This window comes from Hyla sarda, chromosome 11 (assembly GCF_029499605.1).
Source record: "Hyla sarda isolate aHylSar1 chromosome 11, aHylSar1.hap1, whole genome shotgun sequence".
NCBI classification, from domain to species: Eukaryota; Metazoa; Chordata; class Amphibia; order Anura; family Hylidae; genus Hyla; species Hyla sarda.
The window spans coordinates 88,581,568-88,597,887 of NC_079199.1; the positions used below are offsets into that span (position 1 = coordinate 88,581,568).

At 39.1% G+C, this 16,320-nt stretch overlaps 1 protein-coding gene across 1 annotated transcript in view; it reads right to left on the minus strand.

Moving 5' to 3' along the window:
• Positions 1-9,338: 9,338 nt before the first annotated feature.
• Positions 9,339-16,320, minus strand: part of RPRD2 (regulation of nuclear pre-mRNA domain containing 2) — a 73,583-nt gene continuing 66,601 nt past the window's right edge. The window contains exon 11 of the mRNA XM_056546352.1: positions 9,339-13,529. Within this exon, the coding sequence (XP_056402327.1) occupies positions 11,056-13,529 (2,474 nt within the window). The 3' untranslated portion in view covers positions 9,339-11,055. The remainder of the gene's footprint in view (positions 13,530-16,320) is intronic.

Here is a 16,320-nt window from a genome sequence, read left to right on the forward strand (position 1 = left end):
GCAATCAATCGACGATCGGACGCTGCGGAGTCAGGTAAGGAGACCTCCACCTGCGTCCCAGCTGATTGACCCGACTGAGCTGACGGGAAGCGTTTAACTTTCGTTTTCAGACGCGGCGGTGAACTTTGATTGCCGCGTCTGAAGGGTTAACAGCACGCGGCACAACAATCCGACCCGGTGTGATGCAGGGTCACGGCGTGTACATACAGCAGGGGAGAGCTAAAAACTTGCTCTCCCATATGTAATTCATTTCAATGAGCCGATCGCAGTGATACGTTCGGTCCGGTTGGCTAATTTTTCCCAGCACCCAAAACCGTGGCCGACCACGGTTTTACGTCCGATTGTAAAAGCGTATACGGGGCAAAAATGAGCCAACCGGACCGAACGTTTCACTGCGGTCGGCTCATTGAAATGAATTACATACGGAGCGCATAGAAAGGCATACGGGAGCACAAGTTTTTAGCTCTCCACTGCAGTATATGCTCCCGTATGGGGGAAAACGTAAAGGGAACCCAGCCTAACATGGGTTTTATTTTCAAAAGGTATTGCCACACAGATTTAAAAAAAAAAAAAAAAAAGTCAGTTTTATCGTGAAGAGCACGGCGTAAAAAAAATAACCTAACTAACACCCGGGGGCCCACCTTTTCCATTTCCTCCCAACAAAGATTTATTTGTCTGAGCTGTACATTTTATGGTATACATTAGAAAGAACGATTGCGCAAAAAAAAAAAAAAAAAGCTAGCCTTCACATGGCTCTGTGGATGGAAAAGGGGTTTATAGCTCTTAAAAGGGTGGAGGAAAAAACTAAAGCACAAATTAAAAATGGCTGTGTCCTTAAGAGGTTAAGGTATCATAGTAGTTTTCAGTCTGTCAACAGGAGTGTCCAGCTAGAACAGTCCACTTTCCAAAACTAGTCAATAGGTTAGCTTCTGCAAAAATAGCTCTGACCTATTGAGCCATGGCTCCTCAAGACCTCTGTAGACAACCTATGGTATGTGGAACAAAGACATTGGCGATAGGTCTTTTTAGTCCTATACGTTGCATGGTGGGTGGACTGTTTTTCCATCACAGCCCACAGATGCTTGATTAGATTGACATATGAGAAACATAGAGAGCCCTTTGTGCAGTTAAGACTTTCAGGAACATGACAATTTTGCTGTGTTGTAGAGTGCTTCCATTTGAGAATAATAAATGGGTAAAAAAAAATCCAGGATTCAATGTTTTCCAACAGAACACTATAAAAAAAAAAAAGGGGCAGAATATTGCCTTATTCAACTTGTTTTCTTTCCACAAGACATTCTGGTACCATCTATTCCCTAGGTACAGTGGTTGGACCAAATAGCTTAAACACAAACTTCAAGATTTTTTTTTAATTTTATTTAAAGGGGTAGTATCTTTTTGCTCATAATAAAGCTGAGGCACGTTGAGGAATTAAATATAAATCATGAACATTTGTCAATTTTGCTTCAGTCTTTAAATTTGAAGCTAAATTTCTCAATGAAAGCAGAAGGTGAAAATCTACTCCTAACCTTGATCTCAAAAATGTCACACACTGGCTCAATAATATTCAGGTCTGCTGACTGGCCTTATTAGGGTTGCGCTGAACTTCATACTCCTGCTTCTCAAGCCAAGATTAAAGACACCAAGCTGTGTAGAAAGAATTGTCCTCCTAAAAGACCACATAATCTAGAAACAATCTGGATATTCAAAGTGACCAAGCCAATTCCATTGTCCAGATATTCCTGAGCGGTTGGTTACCTGTCCTTCAAAAGCAACTACCATAACCCTAAAAGGAATCTCCACCAGTTTAAGGCAGTCAAAACTTTATACTTCATATGGTTACCTCCAGACATACAATCAGAAATGGGGGGGGGGGGGGGGGGGACTGAAACTGGACTCATCAGGCCATATCACTTTTCCGTGTTGTGGTCTTTTCCTCACCCAATAAAAAGGTTTGGCTATTGGAGATCTGCCATGGATAATCATCTTTGAGCATTACACATCTGTTGTTTTAACAGATACTGGTACCCTTACACTTTCATTCAACTCCAGTAATTTAGGGGCCACAGTTTTTTTTTTTTTTTTTTGGGGGGGGGGGGGTTGGAACAATTTGACAAAGTACTCTGTCCCCTGTATCAAGTTACTTCTGTCTGCTGGTGTTTGCATACGGAGATGTGATTATGGGAGTAGATTACCTTAACACCTTAGAACACACCACAACCCTAGAACATAGATTTTTTTGAAGACTTTTATCAACACCAATATATGTTACTGAGAAAAAGTGTGCATTACTAGTAACAGGGGTCAAAGAGCTCAAATTGACTGGTTAAGAATAGGGGTGTTCTTGTGTTTTGTCTGACTTCATCACACAAATACAACAGCTCCTTCCATTGCTTTATAATCCAGTTTCTAAAGCTCAGATGTCTATTTGTAGGCTCTTCCAATGGAGATCAAAGGTCAGAATCCAGCCAGTAGATCAGAGCTTAATGTGTAGTTTAAGGCTGGTCAGACAACCATCACCAACATTAACTTTTCAGTAATTTGCGCTACAGTAAGTCGTCTGTGGAACTTTAGCAGATTGGCTTGCCTTTGCGCCAAATATATATTGATAAACCATGGGTGCTCATGATCCTGCCAATCCGCTGGTTGTCCTTGCTTTTACCACTTTTGGTAGGTATTTAGCCACTGTATAATCCGGAACATCCTTCACAACTTGACACTTTGAAGATGCCATGTAATTTAGCATTCAGAATTTAGACATTGTTGAAGTTGCTTTGATCCTTACTGTTTCCAGTTTTTCCATCTTCCAACACATTAACTTCAGACTTGCTGTGCACTTGCTGCTTAATAGTTTTCACATCTTGTAAAGTGCCATCATATTATAGGAAAGGTTATTGCCATCCTTCAATGATATTAAAACTATGGCTGATTAGTGTATAGCAACACAAGAAATGTGTTACAAGCATCCTTTTGCAATGGCTCTCTGCTCTGGCTAATGGGGCATTTGGAAAAGGCTTCATCGAGGCAGACTTCTCTAGTACACTTCTACTTCGTACAAGCAGGAAAATAACTCAAAATCTAGTTTTGAAACATAGTATGTCATGCGTCAGAGCTGGTATATGAAAATATAGAATTTGGCCTGTACACGTTGGTTTATATTAGAGTATTCTGTAATGTGTTAACTGTTGGACAAAAACTATGACTAATCCAAACAGACCAGTCCTTGGTCAGGCATGTTTTTTTTAGCATCCTAGATTAAGAACAGTCATTTTGTCAGACATAACACACGTCTAAATAAAGAAGACGACCTACCTAGGCTTGCTTCTTATGGGGATAAAAAATATACTGTGCATACAAACAAAAAGTGTAGAAAGGATGAACTGAGAAAAGGAAAAAAAGAGTGTGGGACCTGAGAAGCAAGTTATCCATACCATATCTACTTTTCTGGCATGGTTTCTTAGGTAGTCTCAGAAAAAAAAAACCTTTGAGGCCATACTGGAAGTATCATCTTTATACCATAATACCCCATGCTATAGATCACATATGAAACCAGACCCATCAGACATTTGTGTTTGTAGTCTTTTGAGATCACCAACAAGAGTGTACTCAAAGTCTGATCTGCACCACAGTACTGTAGTTCAGAGTGAACATCAAGGTGAACTTTTAAATAGTGTCAGGTGTCAGTGTCCTTTTGGTGTGACAAGTAGAGATGAGCGAACTTACAGTAAATTTGATTCCTCACGAACTTCTCGGCTCGGCCATTGATGACTTACCCTGCATGAATTAGTTCAGCTTTCAGGTGCTCCGGTGAGCTGGAAAAGGTGGATACAATCCTAGGAGACTCTTTCCTAGGACTGTATCCGCCTTTTCCAGCCCACAGGAGCACCTGAAAGCTGAACTAATTTATGCAGGATAAGTCATCAACTGCCGAGCCGAGAAGTTCATGACGAATCGAATTTACTGTAAGTTAGCTCATCTCTAGTGACAAGCAAAGATTACCAAGAATGGAGTATATATTTTTATTTTTTTGCTTTAGACCTCCTTTGATTGTGGCCAGGATAGGAATATGATAAACCAGCGAATGGATGTGTCGAGAAAATATCTCCCTGTTTTGTGTCTTTCATAAGACGACTCACCTAAGCTTGGATAATGTATGAGCTGTACACTTAGAAAATGTCATCTTCATATGGATTTTAAATTGATCCAACATGGCATTTCTAACATACAGTTTAGACATGGATAACTCCAATGCTATCTGAACAGGTCTTTAATTAAAACCAAAATCAAGATAATAGTTTTGAGCATCTTAAGGGGAAAACGTTAATTCACCTATTACTAAAAAAGATAGGGTACACTTGATACCTTGCTTTTAACTTAAGAGCACCATCTTTCACAGGTGTGGGTGTTATTAAAATTCTAATTATGCACCAACTTTCCATGGCCTATAAGGCTAGCCATCACATCACAGCGCGACAACACACATAATGCCAACCCCCAGTCAGACCATATAATATAAATGTACACACAATGTATAAAAGTCAATGGGTGGTTAAGTTTTATCAACATTTTGAAATGTCGAAAATTAAAAAAAAAAAAAAATGTAGTGCAAACAATCTACTTTATTAGATGAACACACATCAGACCACCTTCAGTTTATTGTACTGGCTGTAATGCAAAAGGTTGATTTCACAATAAACATGAAGCATTTATAGAAGAACACGGTAGGAAGAAGGATTAGAACGCCAATAATATTTACAGCATTATTACAAAGGCTCCGACATTCTGCAAACATACCTCTAATAAACTCTCATTCTAAAGAATTGTACATTTTCGTGGCTTCCTAAACCTGCAGAAGCCTCAGCCTGGGATCTAAATTCCCTAATCTGTACATTTTTAGTGACAGCCATAAAATGTGAATTATTTATATTTACTAAGGGAGTAGAACTTACACTCTGATCAAAAGCAATCAGGTGTACAATATTGGATTTGGTAATATTTTAGAACTAAAATTGGCTATGGCTAATCTTACATATAATGACTAAATTTCGGTAATTATGTTTTATGTGATTGTACTTTTACAACAATGCACATGCAAGTTCTCTTTTTTGTTACTATCCAACATTCATGATTTAAGTCTTTCTTGGTATTACTAGACACACTGGAAAAGATACAAAGTAGTAGTAATTAGGTTCTACACTACTTTTGGACACATAGGACTGAAAGTTACCTGATTTTCTCAATTTAAAAGGGAACAAATGTAGAAAAATACATTTGTGTCTCATGCCACAATCAAAAAGATGATAAGCTACCTCTAGCTTTTTGTCTCTGGCATTTAAGACAGACTGCAAAAGCCCTGTCCTAGTGCTGAATCTGCAAAAGGGCACCAGACATGCCAAGCACTGCCCCCTTCTGCAGACAATGGAAAGTTACACTATTGCTGTAAGATTTTGCAAAACAAATCCTGCTGAACCAGTGAAAACAATTTGCATTAAGAATTTTTAGGTTTATAGTACATTGTAACCATGATAAATCTCTATAAAATATTCTTAGCTGAGCAGTGCATTCACACGTGAGAAACCTATTAAAATGTGAAGCATGTAGTAAGATGACATATTTGGACTCCTTTCTCTTTACGCCTAACTGAATGTGAGAAAATCAAGAATCGTACTACAACTGCTGGCAAAAATTATAGAATCCATTTACCTAGAAGATATTTACTCTGGTTCCTTCCTTCATAGCAAATACACAAGTCACAGATAAGACAGAGGAAAATTCCAACTTAGTGAAACATACCTTAAAGTGGACCTCTCACCAGGTTTTACAGGATAAATTAAGGTCATGGCTGTATAGGACTTTTGACCATGAATCTGTGCATACCTCTCAAGAGAAAATTGACTCCTATAGCACAGAGATATCAGATGTGTAAAAGAAATGCTACGTTAGGCTGTGGAACTCACTGGGCATTCCCCTTTTGCTGCTAGAGCCTAGCACAGTTCAGCCCCTTCACCAGTAGGTCACTTTTCACTGTGGGCTGGTCCCTCTTCCTCCCTTATTGACAGCCGACTAGGTGCCTCACACCTGTAATCTAGCAGTGGAAGGAGAATGCCCAGGGAACTTTAAAGTCTAATATGCATATCTTTTAAAACTGATATCTTGCCACTGGAGAGATCAACTATCTAATAAGCAGTATATAGATTCAGGAGCAAAAGCCCTATATAGCCAGACTCCTAACCCCCAGCAAAACAACCTGCTAACAGGTTCCCTTTAAGCACAAAAAAATAAAAAATAAAGTAAATCCACAGCAAATGTTTTCAGACCAAACAGAAGAAAAATAAGCAGTCACTTAACGTTGAGGAAAAGTTATGGAATGACTTTGCATTTCTTAAGGAGTTTTGTAATCCATGCCATAGACTAATTAGCATTTTAAGACTTTCACATAAAATTCTTTAAGGGTGCATCCAACGCTATTTGTTCTTGCAGGTTTTCCGCTGCGCATTTGAAAGTGGGTGGGCTCTTCTCGGCTGTCCGTACCAGATTTTCCGCGGCGGAATTTACGATGCGGAAAATCCGCCGCAGTCCCTACTGACGTCAATGGGGCTTGCGGCCGATTTTCCGCAGCGTAAATTCCTCAGTGGGAAATCTGCTGCGGACAGCCAAAAAAGAGCCCGCCCCCTTTCAAATACGCAGCGGAAAACCCACAAAAACAAATAGCGTGTGAAAGCACCCTTAACATGAAAACTCAAGCAATAAAAGATGTTGGTTGTTCCCAGTCAGCTGTGTATAAAATTTGGTGCAAGTAGGAAAGTAAAAAGAAGGTAAAAACATACAGGTGGGCTATTAGAAAAAAAAAAATTCTAAATATCAGGATAGAAAAAAAAAAGGAGCAATATATCTGGAATTAATGTTGTAACCTAGCTAAAAATTAAATTCCAAAAACCAGGGGAGAACCCCTGGTCACAAAAACCCTTATTTTGTTCCCACCCCTAAAACTTTTATTAAGCATATTAATAACACTTATTGTGGAAGTAAATGGTGAGTCGCTTTAAAATCACAGTCCTATAGTGTGTATATCAATGTATACATCAGTTTGCTAGGTACTCAGGTAATGTCATAAGTCACCAGTGGCCTGCAGCAACCCTGGTGCTATAGCTAATTGACACTGTTTGGACTGCAATTAAAAACCAACATGTTTTTTTAATTGCAGTCCAAACTGTGTGTCAATTAGCTATAGCACCAGGGTTACTGCACCCCACTGGTGACTTATGACATTACCTGAGCACCTAGCAAACTGATGTATACATTGATATACACACTATAGGACTGTGATTTTAAAGCGACTCACCATTTACTTCCACAATAAGTGTTATTAATATGCTTAATAAAAGCGAAGTTTTATGGGTGGGAACAAAATAAGGGTTTTTGTGACCAGGGGTTCTCCCCTGGTTTTTGGAATTGAATTAATTTGACCCTAACCCATCTTGGGGATACTTTTCATAACTAAAAATTGACTAAATGAAATAGAATTTCTGTAGAAAAAAAAACTAAAAATCTCACTACTAACAAGTAAAGAACAGGGAGTGTAAGTTTTCTTTTAGCCTGTGGGAAAAAAAATAAAATAAATAAAGACTGGTATGTGGGGCAGTGGATGACTGTGGTATTCACTAATGCATGACCAACCTGCACTAGTTCAGAAGATTATGCTGAAACTTTTGTCGGGTCGTCTATAAACATATAAACATGGTCACCAGAAGAAAACAAACTCACACTTTAACATTTATGATATGTGGTTGTCCGTTAAAGGACCTACATAAACCTCAATTACTTCAGCAATCACTGCACTGGTGGACACAAATTTTGAACACTACTTACTCCATTGAAGATTTGGTTTGGTAGTTAGTAGAGATGAGCGAACTTACAGTAAATTCGATTTGTCACAAACTTCTCGGCTCGGCAGTTGATTACTTTTCCTGCGTAAATTAGTTCAGCCTTCAGGTGCTCCGGTGGGCTAGAAAAGGTGGATACAGTCCTAGGAAAGAGTCTCCTAGGACTGTATCCACCTTTTCCAGTCCACCGGAGCACCGGAAAGCTGAACTAATTTATGCAGGAAAAGTCATCAACTGCCGAGCGGAGAAGTTCGTGACAAATCGAATTTACTGTAAGTTCGCTCATCTCTAGTAGTTAGTATTGAGAGAATTTACAGTAATTGCATGTGAACCTGGTGCTTTGGCCGATGACTGCTTTAGTCACCCAGAAGAGCACTTTGTAAATGGAAGTAATTTAAGCAGCCTAAAAAATTCTCGAGCTGTCAGGTTCGGGATTGGCAGCATTTACTGCAAGTTCGTTCAACACTATTGTCAAAGGAAAAACATATCCGCTCAATCAATTCCATAGGTTTTTCCTCTATGTGATCTGAAAAAACACCATTAAAATAATTTTTTTATTGAGTGACGCTTCACAAAGCCAGAACATTGAGCTATTAAACCAACATTTGTCTGTGTCAGATCTGTGATTTGTATGCTTGTTAAATATTTATATATTTATATATATATTTATATATATATATATATATATACTAAAAAAAACAACTGGATGAGCATCCTCTAGGTGTGGCAATTCCATCACATTTGCCAATGGTTGTACATTACATGTTCGAGAAATAAGACAGGTTGTGTTTGTCAAATATATTGCTTTGAAGTGAAAGGAACATGGTGCTTACACAGCGCACAACATGTACTCATTGGAAAGTGCAATTAACAATATTCATTAGAAATATTAAAGTATTCTCATCTTATAAACGTAATCACTTTTTGTTCAGTAGAAGTCTGACCATCCTGAGAATAATAGGAGCCACAGAACTGTGTTGTGTTTAACTTTTTCCTCCCTGGACAATAGCACTTCCAGGTTAGTGATGTGTCAACACTTTATAAGACAGAAATCCCCAAGTTATGAAATTTGACTAATCTGGCTAAAACTAAATCAAAGCTACCCCATTACCTTAGTTGCACATCATTTATGCCATCATATCCTGCCCTCTATGGTTCTACTGAACTAATCAGAACAAAACCAGATAGAAGTCAGTAGAACAACAGAGTTGGAAGGTTTTTTTTCACCACCATCGGTTGACAAGCTGCAGTAAATGGCATACATTCAATAAAAAATGGTGGACAGTCAAACAGTAGCTGCATGTGCATATTAAGACAAAGCTGAAGGTACTCCTAAGGATCTGTTTTCTCATTAACTATAGAATTAAGTTGTAGATGCCCCAAAGGATTATACAAGCACTTAGGTACCACATAAGGATTCTTGGGGATTTGTAGATGCAATTAACAAACCCTACAAAGAATTGAACACTTTAATGTTTACTAACATACAAGCAAACAAGGTCATTAAAACAATTTGTACAGACTTCTAAAATGTTTAGTTGAAGAAAGGCTTATTTATTTAATGGTTTATCCTTCACTAAAAAGGACCCCATTTTTTGTTTTTTTTGTTTTTTTAGTTTGCACGTACAAAAGCAAAGATTTCTGGATTTTGTTAGATCACAGCTGTAAGGATTACTGAAATATAATAGAAGCCACGCACTGTAAACCTGCCACCAAGTAGTGGTCGTCACTTGAACTTTATTTAAAAACATTTGCGACCTGTGTATTTAATGTTCCAATGTTTGTAGGGACACAGAAGGAAGCTCTACGCATATGGCCGAGTTATCAGGATGACATCAATATCCTCAAGGTAAGATCTATGCATTTGAAATATACAAATTTACCATGATACTGCCTCGTGCACATAGCAGTGATGCGGTACCATGCTCAGTCAGTATGGTTTCTGTACATAAAAGCATCTAATAGAGCATGTAAAAAAAAAAAAATTAAGAGACAGAAAAAGCTCTGTATTGAATTGGGGTATGCTACAGTAAAGTGAGTGCGCCATAATATGACGCCATAGAACTCTGGTTGTAAGGAGCCATAATATGGTTACGTGCATGAGGCCTAAGATGGTAGATGACACACAATGAGTAAAAAAAACCTTAATATAGTGTGAAGGAAATGTACATTATGTACATACAGAAGACAAATTATATCTCTGTTTGTGGAAAGAACAGAGATATAATCACCCAAGAAGACATCCTAGTTTTGCCCACCATTGCCTATTGTACACACTAAAATAATGACCATCAGATTGGTCTCCATTATACAGCTTCAAAACGTCTATATATTTAGTACAAACACTGGGCATATAATCCGACACTTTCTAATGAGCTGGCTACTCTTAACTGTGTGTCGTGTACAACTATGCAGATCCATGTACAACTTGGGAGTATTACTAAAGCCACCAAGTGTTCATACTCTCCTCCTCATACTGCAAGAACATCAGGCTGCAATTCATCATAGCCGGATTGAGTTCTGAAACGCGTCATGCTAGAATGTAGCTTAACTGATTTTGAAGTTGCGTTTCTTTCAACTGTAGGGTGTGAGGATAATCGGAGGGAGTAGGTAAAAAAAAGAAAAGTTAACAATACATAAATTCCAATATTTAGCCTGAAAAACACTGATCTCCTTAAATACATTTCCCTTGTGACTCACCTATCTGGGATTTTGAAAGCAATGGGCTGATCTGGATTGGCTTCACTGAAAAGAACAGGACGACGGTTTTGGACTTCACTGATTGGTTCAGGTGGAATTTATTCGGAAATGTTTGGTACTGGGCTTCTCTGAACGATAACAGTATTGCCACCGAATGGAGGGATCCAGGTAGCCCTTTCATAACTTTGACACTGTGCCAATTTTTTTAAAAAAAAGGGGAAAAAAAAATACAAAAAAAGTCTCCTGTGTAATATTTTCATGTGTTATATATATATATATATATATATATATATATATATATATATATATATTTTTTTTTTATTCTCATCATGTTGGTAACCAAACACTTTCAGCTTTTAGCACAGATATCTTAGAACCTCCAAACCAAATGTAGGCTTAAATGGACCACAAAAAAAAATAAAAAATAATAATAATAGTGCCTCAACTTGAAAATTTTCTCACGAGTGCTGTATTAGTATCTTGGTTGATAATAAGGACGTTTTGGGGAAAAAAAACGTGAGCCCCTTCCAAAAGGTGGCCGTGGTCGTTTTAAATTGTGGTAAGGTTCTCTAGGTCTGAACTGGGGTCGCTGTGCTCGCATGCCACCAGTGTTCATATGATGCGAGCCAACATGATGTGAAGGTCCACTAAAACCTCCATGGAGGTCTCTGGAAATAGGACCCATTGGTTCATTAACCCTGCCAAGAGGTTGGTTGTGTTGACTATTTTCACGAGATAGGTGTTCGTGATCTCGTGCAGACATTGGATGCATGGGGAAAGGCTCCATTGTCCCTTGATGGGCTGCACTATGGTCCTGTGAAAATGGATGTCGCATATCCATACGAGGAGGTGGTGAAAATGGAATGCCACCATGTTTTGTTGAGTGATGAATAGGAAAAGGATTTCGGCCATGTTCTGAATTGGGAGGGTGAGCAACATGAGGCAATGATTTTGGTGGTTCCACAGATTGTATATGCGAAGAGACAGAAATGTCTCTAGGAAATATACTTCCATGATCAGGTGGTAAACCAGGCGGTGGCCCACTAGGGGGCATTGCCTGTTCCATTTGAAATGGCCCACCTCGATCCAGTGGAGAGACCATGGATGGTGGTGGTGGAGGCGGCAAGAGATGTTCAAAAGGCGGAATATTTTTTGCTCTAAAGTCATTGACAGAGTCTTGAAACCGTGTTAAGTGCTCATCATACTGTGTTTTATACCCAACACCACCAGTGTTGCCACCTACAGAGGGCTGCTCATCTGCACTTGAAGGACCCTCATCAAATGAGCTCCCCGTACTACCCATCTCAAACCAACCACTTCTGCTCCCATCAATCCCATGTGGTCTGCCAGTTTTCATGCCAACCCTCATAGATTCTACAGTTTTAATAGGCTCTCCCGAGTATCTCATGTTTCCCATATTGTGATACCCCAAGGTTTCAATGGGTGCTCCTTTTTCTTCAGTACTATCTGGTAAATCCGTACTTGACGATGAAACTCTGGTTTCTATGCGATACTGCTCTTCTGAACAGTCTTCAGATGTTACCCCAGTATGACTATGGCTAGAGATGTGTATATCTTCATTTAAGCTCGTCTGTCCAAACTTTTCTTCCGAGGGTCTGCGAGATGCATTCTTAAGCATATTTTTAAATTCAATTGTTGTGGATGCTGAGATAGATGAGCCTGATTGTTCAGAGCCAATTGTTCTTGTAGGAGGAGGATTATTTTGGGCGTGAAAATTTGAATGTCTGTTCTGAGAAGCATGCGAAGATTCAGAATACTGCGACTTTGCCATAACTGAATGCCGTGTTTGTATATTATGATTAGTATCAGATGGGTAAAATGGATCATCTTTTGGAAGGGTTGGTGACGCACTGGCATCAATATTACTGCCTCTTAAATTATAGCCTCCATACATATCAGAAGATGGAGACAATGAACCACCCTTCTCCCCAGTATTAAAAGGAGGTTGCACAGAGTGAGTAAATGACTGTCTAAAATCTTGGGTCTGGCCGAAACCCTGGTTTGGCGGATACTCCATGGAATCTAAATGCATGTTTGATTTTAGAATAGATTTTGACGGTCTTTTATCTAGGTTGCCAACAGAAGAGGAAGTTGGCCCAGCAAATTCAAAGTCCCGATAGTCTTCATCTTCATGAAATGATGTATCTGGAAAAAACTTTTCTAATGTTGAATCAACTGAAGGTTTTTCCATAACTTCCGATGCCTGAATGTAAGCACTTGGTGAATTTTCACCAATACCATAAGATCTATATGGTGGCAAAGATTGAAGTTTCTGAAACTCAGTGTCCTTAGTCAAGAGAGGAGACCTCGTACTACTGGGGGTAGATGAGCCAGGGCTTATAATCTTTGACAATAAAGAGACGCTTTCAACATTGCTTGAAGTTGGCTTGTCCATAATCTCATCCTGTGTAGGAGTACCACTTCTTTCATCACGGACGGGAGTGCCATCGACATTATCCAGTGTGGTACTGTTAAACTCTGAAGGGGCCTCTGAAACAGCGGTGGAACCTAAACCACTGAGGATGGGTATATTCAAATCTAGACCACTAAAACCAGGGTTTCCTTTCAAAAAATTATGGATCTTAAGTTCAAGACTTGAAGATTCCACTTCCTCAGGAGGTTTATGCATCTCTGGAGGTTGGCTAATCATCTTCTCATCTGTCACATTAGGTTGAGAGGGAAATCCAATGGATTGTGGTTGTTTTGCATCTGAGCTTGGTGGGACAAGTGGTTTACATGTAGATGTGGATGAAACATCAGAATTTGTGGGCGAATAACCAAAGGTTTTGGGCAAAAAAAGGGGGGTTACTGATGGGGTATTCCTAGCTTTTACAGTTTGGACAGCTGTATTGAGTGGTGCTGTTGATGTACTGATTGTTGACGACCCACTGTGCAAAGCAACACTTTGAATCAAAGAAGAAAGACCTGTAAAGAGGAATTAGAATAGAATTATTTGAAGTAATTGCCATAAAATATCATTCTACAAAAAGGTAAATAGAAAACATGAATATTTAAATCCCATGGAGTCTAAGTGAACACAAATAAAAGTGCAAAAAAGATGAATCCGCCCAGTTATCAAAATGTGTCAGAAAACTGGAATGATTTTGTAAAAAGCAACCTATCACAGCTCAGCTCTCCTATTTTAACCCCTTTTCCCTATTTTAATCAAAGAAGCGTAAAAAATTATAAATAAATAATAAAAATTTTTGGTATCGCCGCGTGCCTAAATATCCGAACTATTAAAATATAATGTTAATGATCCTGTACGGTGAACGGCGTAAACATTTTGGTAACATCACATTGCAAAAAGTCACATACAATATATTAATTATTATTATTTTTATTAATATATATATATATATATATATATATACATATACATACACACACACGCACACGTATATTATAATATCATAAGTGGTCTTCAACCTGCGGACCTCCAGATGTTGAAGCTGCAACTCCCAGCATGTTTTGAAACATCTGGAGGTCCGCAGGTTGAAGACCACTGCGGCCTTAGTCATCATCCAGCCCCCCCTCCTCTTTTGTTTTTTACTTACCTCCCCTCAGCGGGAAGTCAGGGTGAGCTGGTCCGGGCCATCTATGCTGCAGGAACCGTCCGATGGGGATGGTTAGTCGTTGCGGGCTGTCCATTTTCACAAGGGTGCCTAGTGATGTTGCCTTGACGATGCACAGGGACGTTGCAAATGAACGTCCCTGTGCGGCGTCAAGGCAACGTCTCTACTCCGGGCCCGGAGAAGAGCCCCCCCCCCCCCCCCCCCCCTTACCGGTGAAAATGGACAGCCCGCAACGACTAACCATTCCCATCGGACGGTCCCTGCAGCATAGATGGCCCGGACAAGCTCACCCTAACTTCCCACCGAGGGGAGGTGAGTACAAAACAAAAGGGGGGGGGGGGGCTGGATGATGATGAAGGCCGCAGTGGTCTCCAACCTGCAGACCTCCAGAGGTTTCAAAACTACAACACCCAGCATGTCCAGGCTTGCTGGGAGTTGTAGTTTTGCAACATCTGGAGGTCCGCAGGTTAAAGACCACTGATGAAGGGATAGACAAGCGGAGAGTTCACTCGAGTATAAGCTGAGGGGGGCGTTTTCAGCACAAAAAATCGGCTTATACTCGAGTATATATATATATATATATATATATATATATATATATATATATATATATATATATATATATATATATATACATATATACACACACATATATACACATATATACACACATATATATATATATATATATATATATACACACACACACACATATATATATATATATATACATATATATACATACATATATACACACACACACATATATATTTTATAATATTATATATATTTTATAATATATATTAGGGATGTCCCGATACCATTTTTTTAAGACACCGTGAGTACCGATACTTTAATCCTAGTACTCGCCGATACCAAGTACGAGTACTTCTTTTAAAGGGAATCTGACACCAGGGTGACGCGGTTTCTGGCGCTGCTTGCCGTATGATATGTGGGTCCTTGTTGTGTACAATGGAGGCGGCTGCTGTAGTATGAGCCAAGATTTCTCTCTTCTCCATTGGACAGAACAGGGAATTTGCATTGGCGGTGAGACAGATGACCACATGGTGAGCAGCGGTAGAAACCGGGTCACCTGAACGATCTACCCATAAATTCAAGTTAGTGCAGGTGACTCTGCTGTAAGATTGTCTTTAATAGCAGGTAGTATCCCCTTGCAGACATTAGCAGCAGCCCCCCCCCCCCCCCTTGTAGACCACAGCCCCCCCATTTAAACAGCAGCAGCCCCCCCCCCCTTTAGACAGCAGCAGCAGAGTTAATCAGAAAGTTAATCAGATTTGTAAATTACTTCTATTAAAAAATCCCAATCCTTGCAGTACTTATCAGCTGCTATATACTACAGAGGAAGTTCTTGTCTTTTTGAATTTCCTTTGTCTGACAATTCCTCTACCTATTTTAGGAATTGGAGAAAATATATAATCAAAGATAATTATATGACCAGTCCTCAAAAAGTAGTGAAAAGAGAAAGAAAAAAAAAGAAAAAGAAAAAGGAAAGAACAAGGCATAGTGGTGATAGTGATTAGGATAAATATATTCAATAATATCTGAGTTAATGAATAAAAATCTGAGTGGAAAAATAGGGGTGAAGAGAATGTGCTATTAGGGGTGAGTATAAAGGGTTTACAAGATATCAAAAAAAGTGAATGAGTGCAGAGTGATAATCAGAAAAAATGGGGGTAATGGAAATATCAGTAATTACTAGACATCAAAGATGAGAAATAATGTATATAGATAATAAAAATGCCTGCAAAAGATAATCTTAATCATATGCATTTATTAGATGATAAAATAATCAATGCCTGAGCAGGGCGCTTGCTCAGGTATGCGATGTGAATATTAAAAATGTATAATGATTAAAAAGTGCCAACTATCTAAAAAATGTGGAATTAAAAATAGTCCTTTATAGCCGAAAAAAGTCTTATAGAATAGGTTTGTGTGAATAGCAGCAGTATTGAATGTATTGTCCAACGATCAAAGAGTCTGTGTTAGGGTGGGTTCACACTACGTTTTCTCCCATACGGGAGCGCATACTGCAGGGGGGAGCTAAAACCTTGCGCTCCCGTATGCCTTCGTATGCTCTCCCGTATGTCATTCATTTCAATGATCCGGCCGGAGTGAAACGT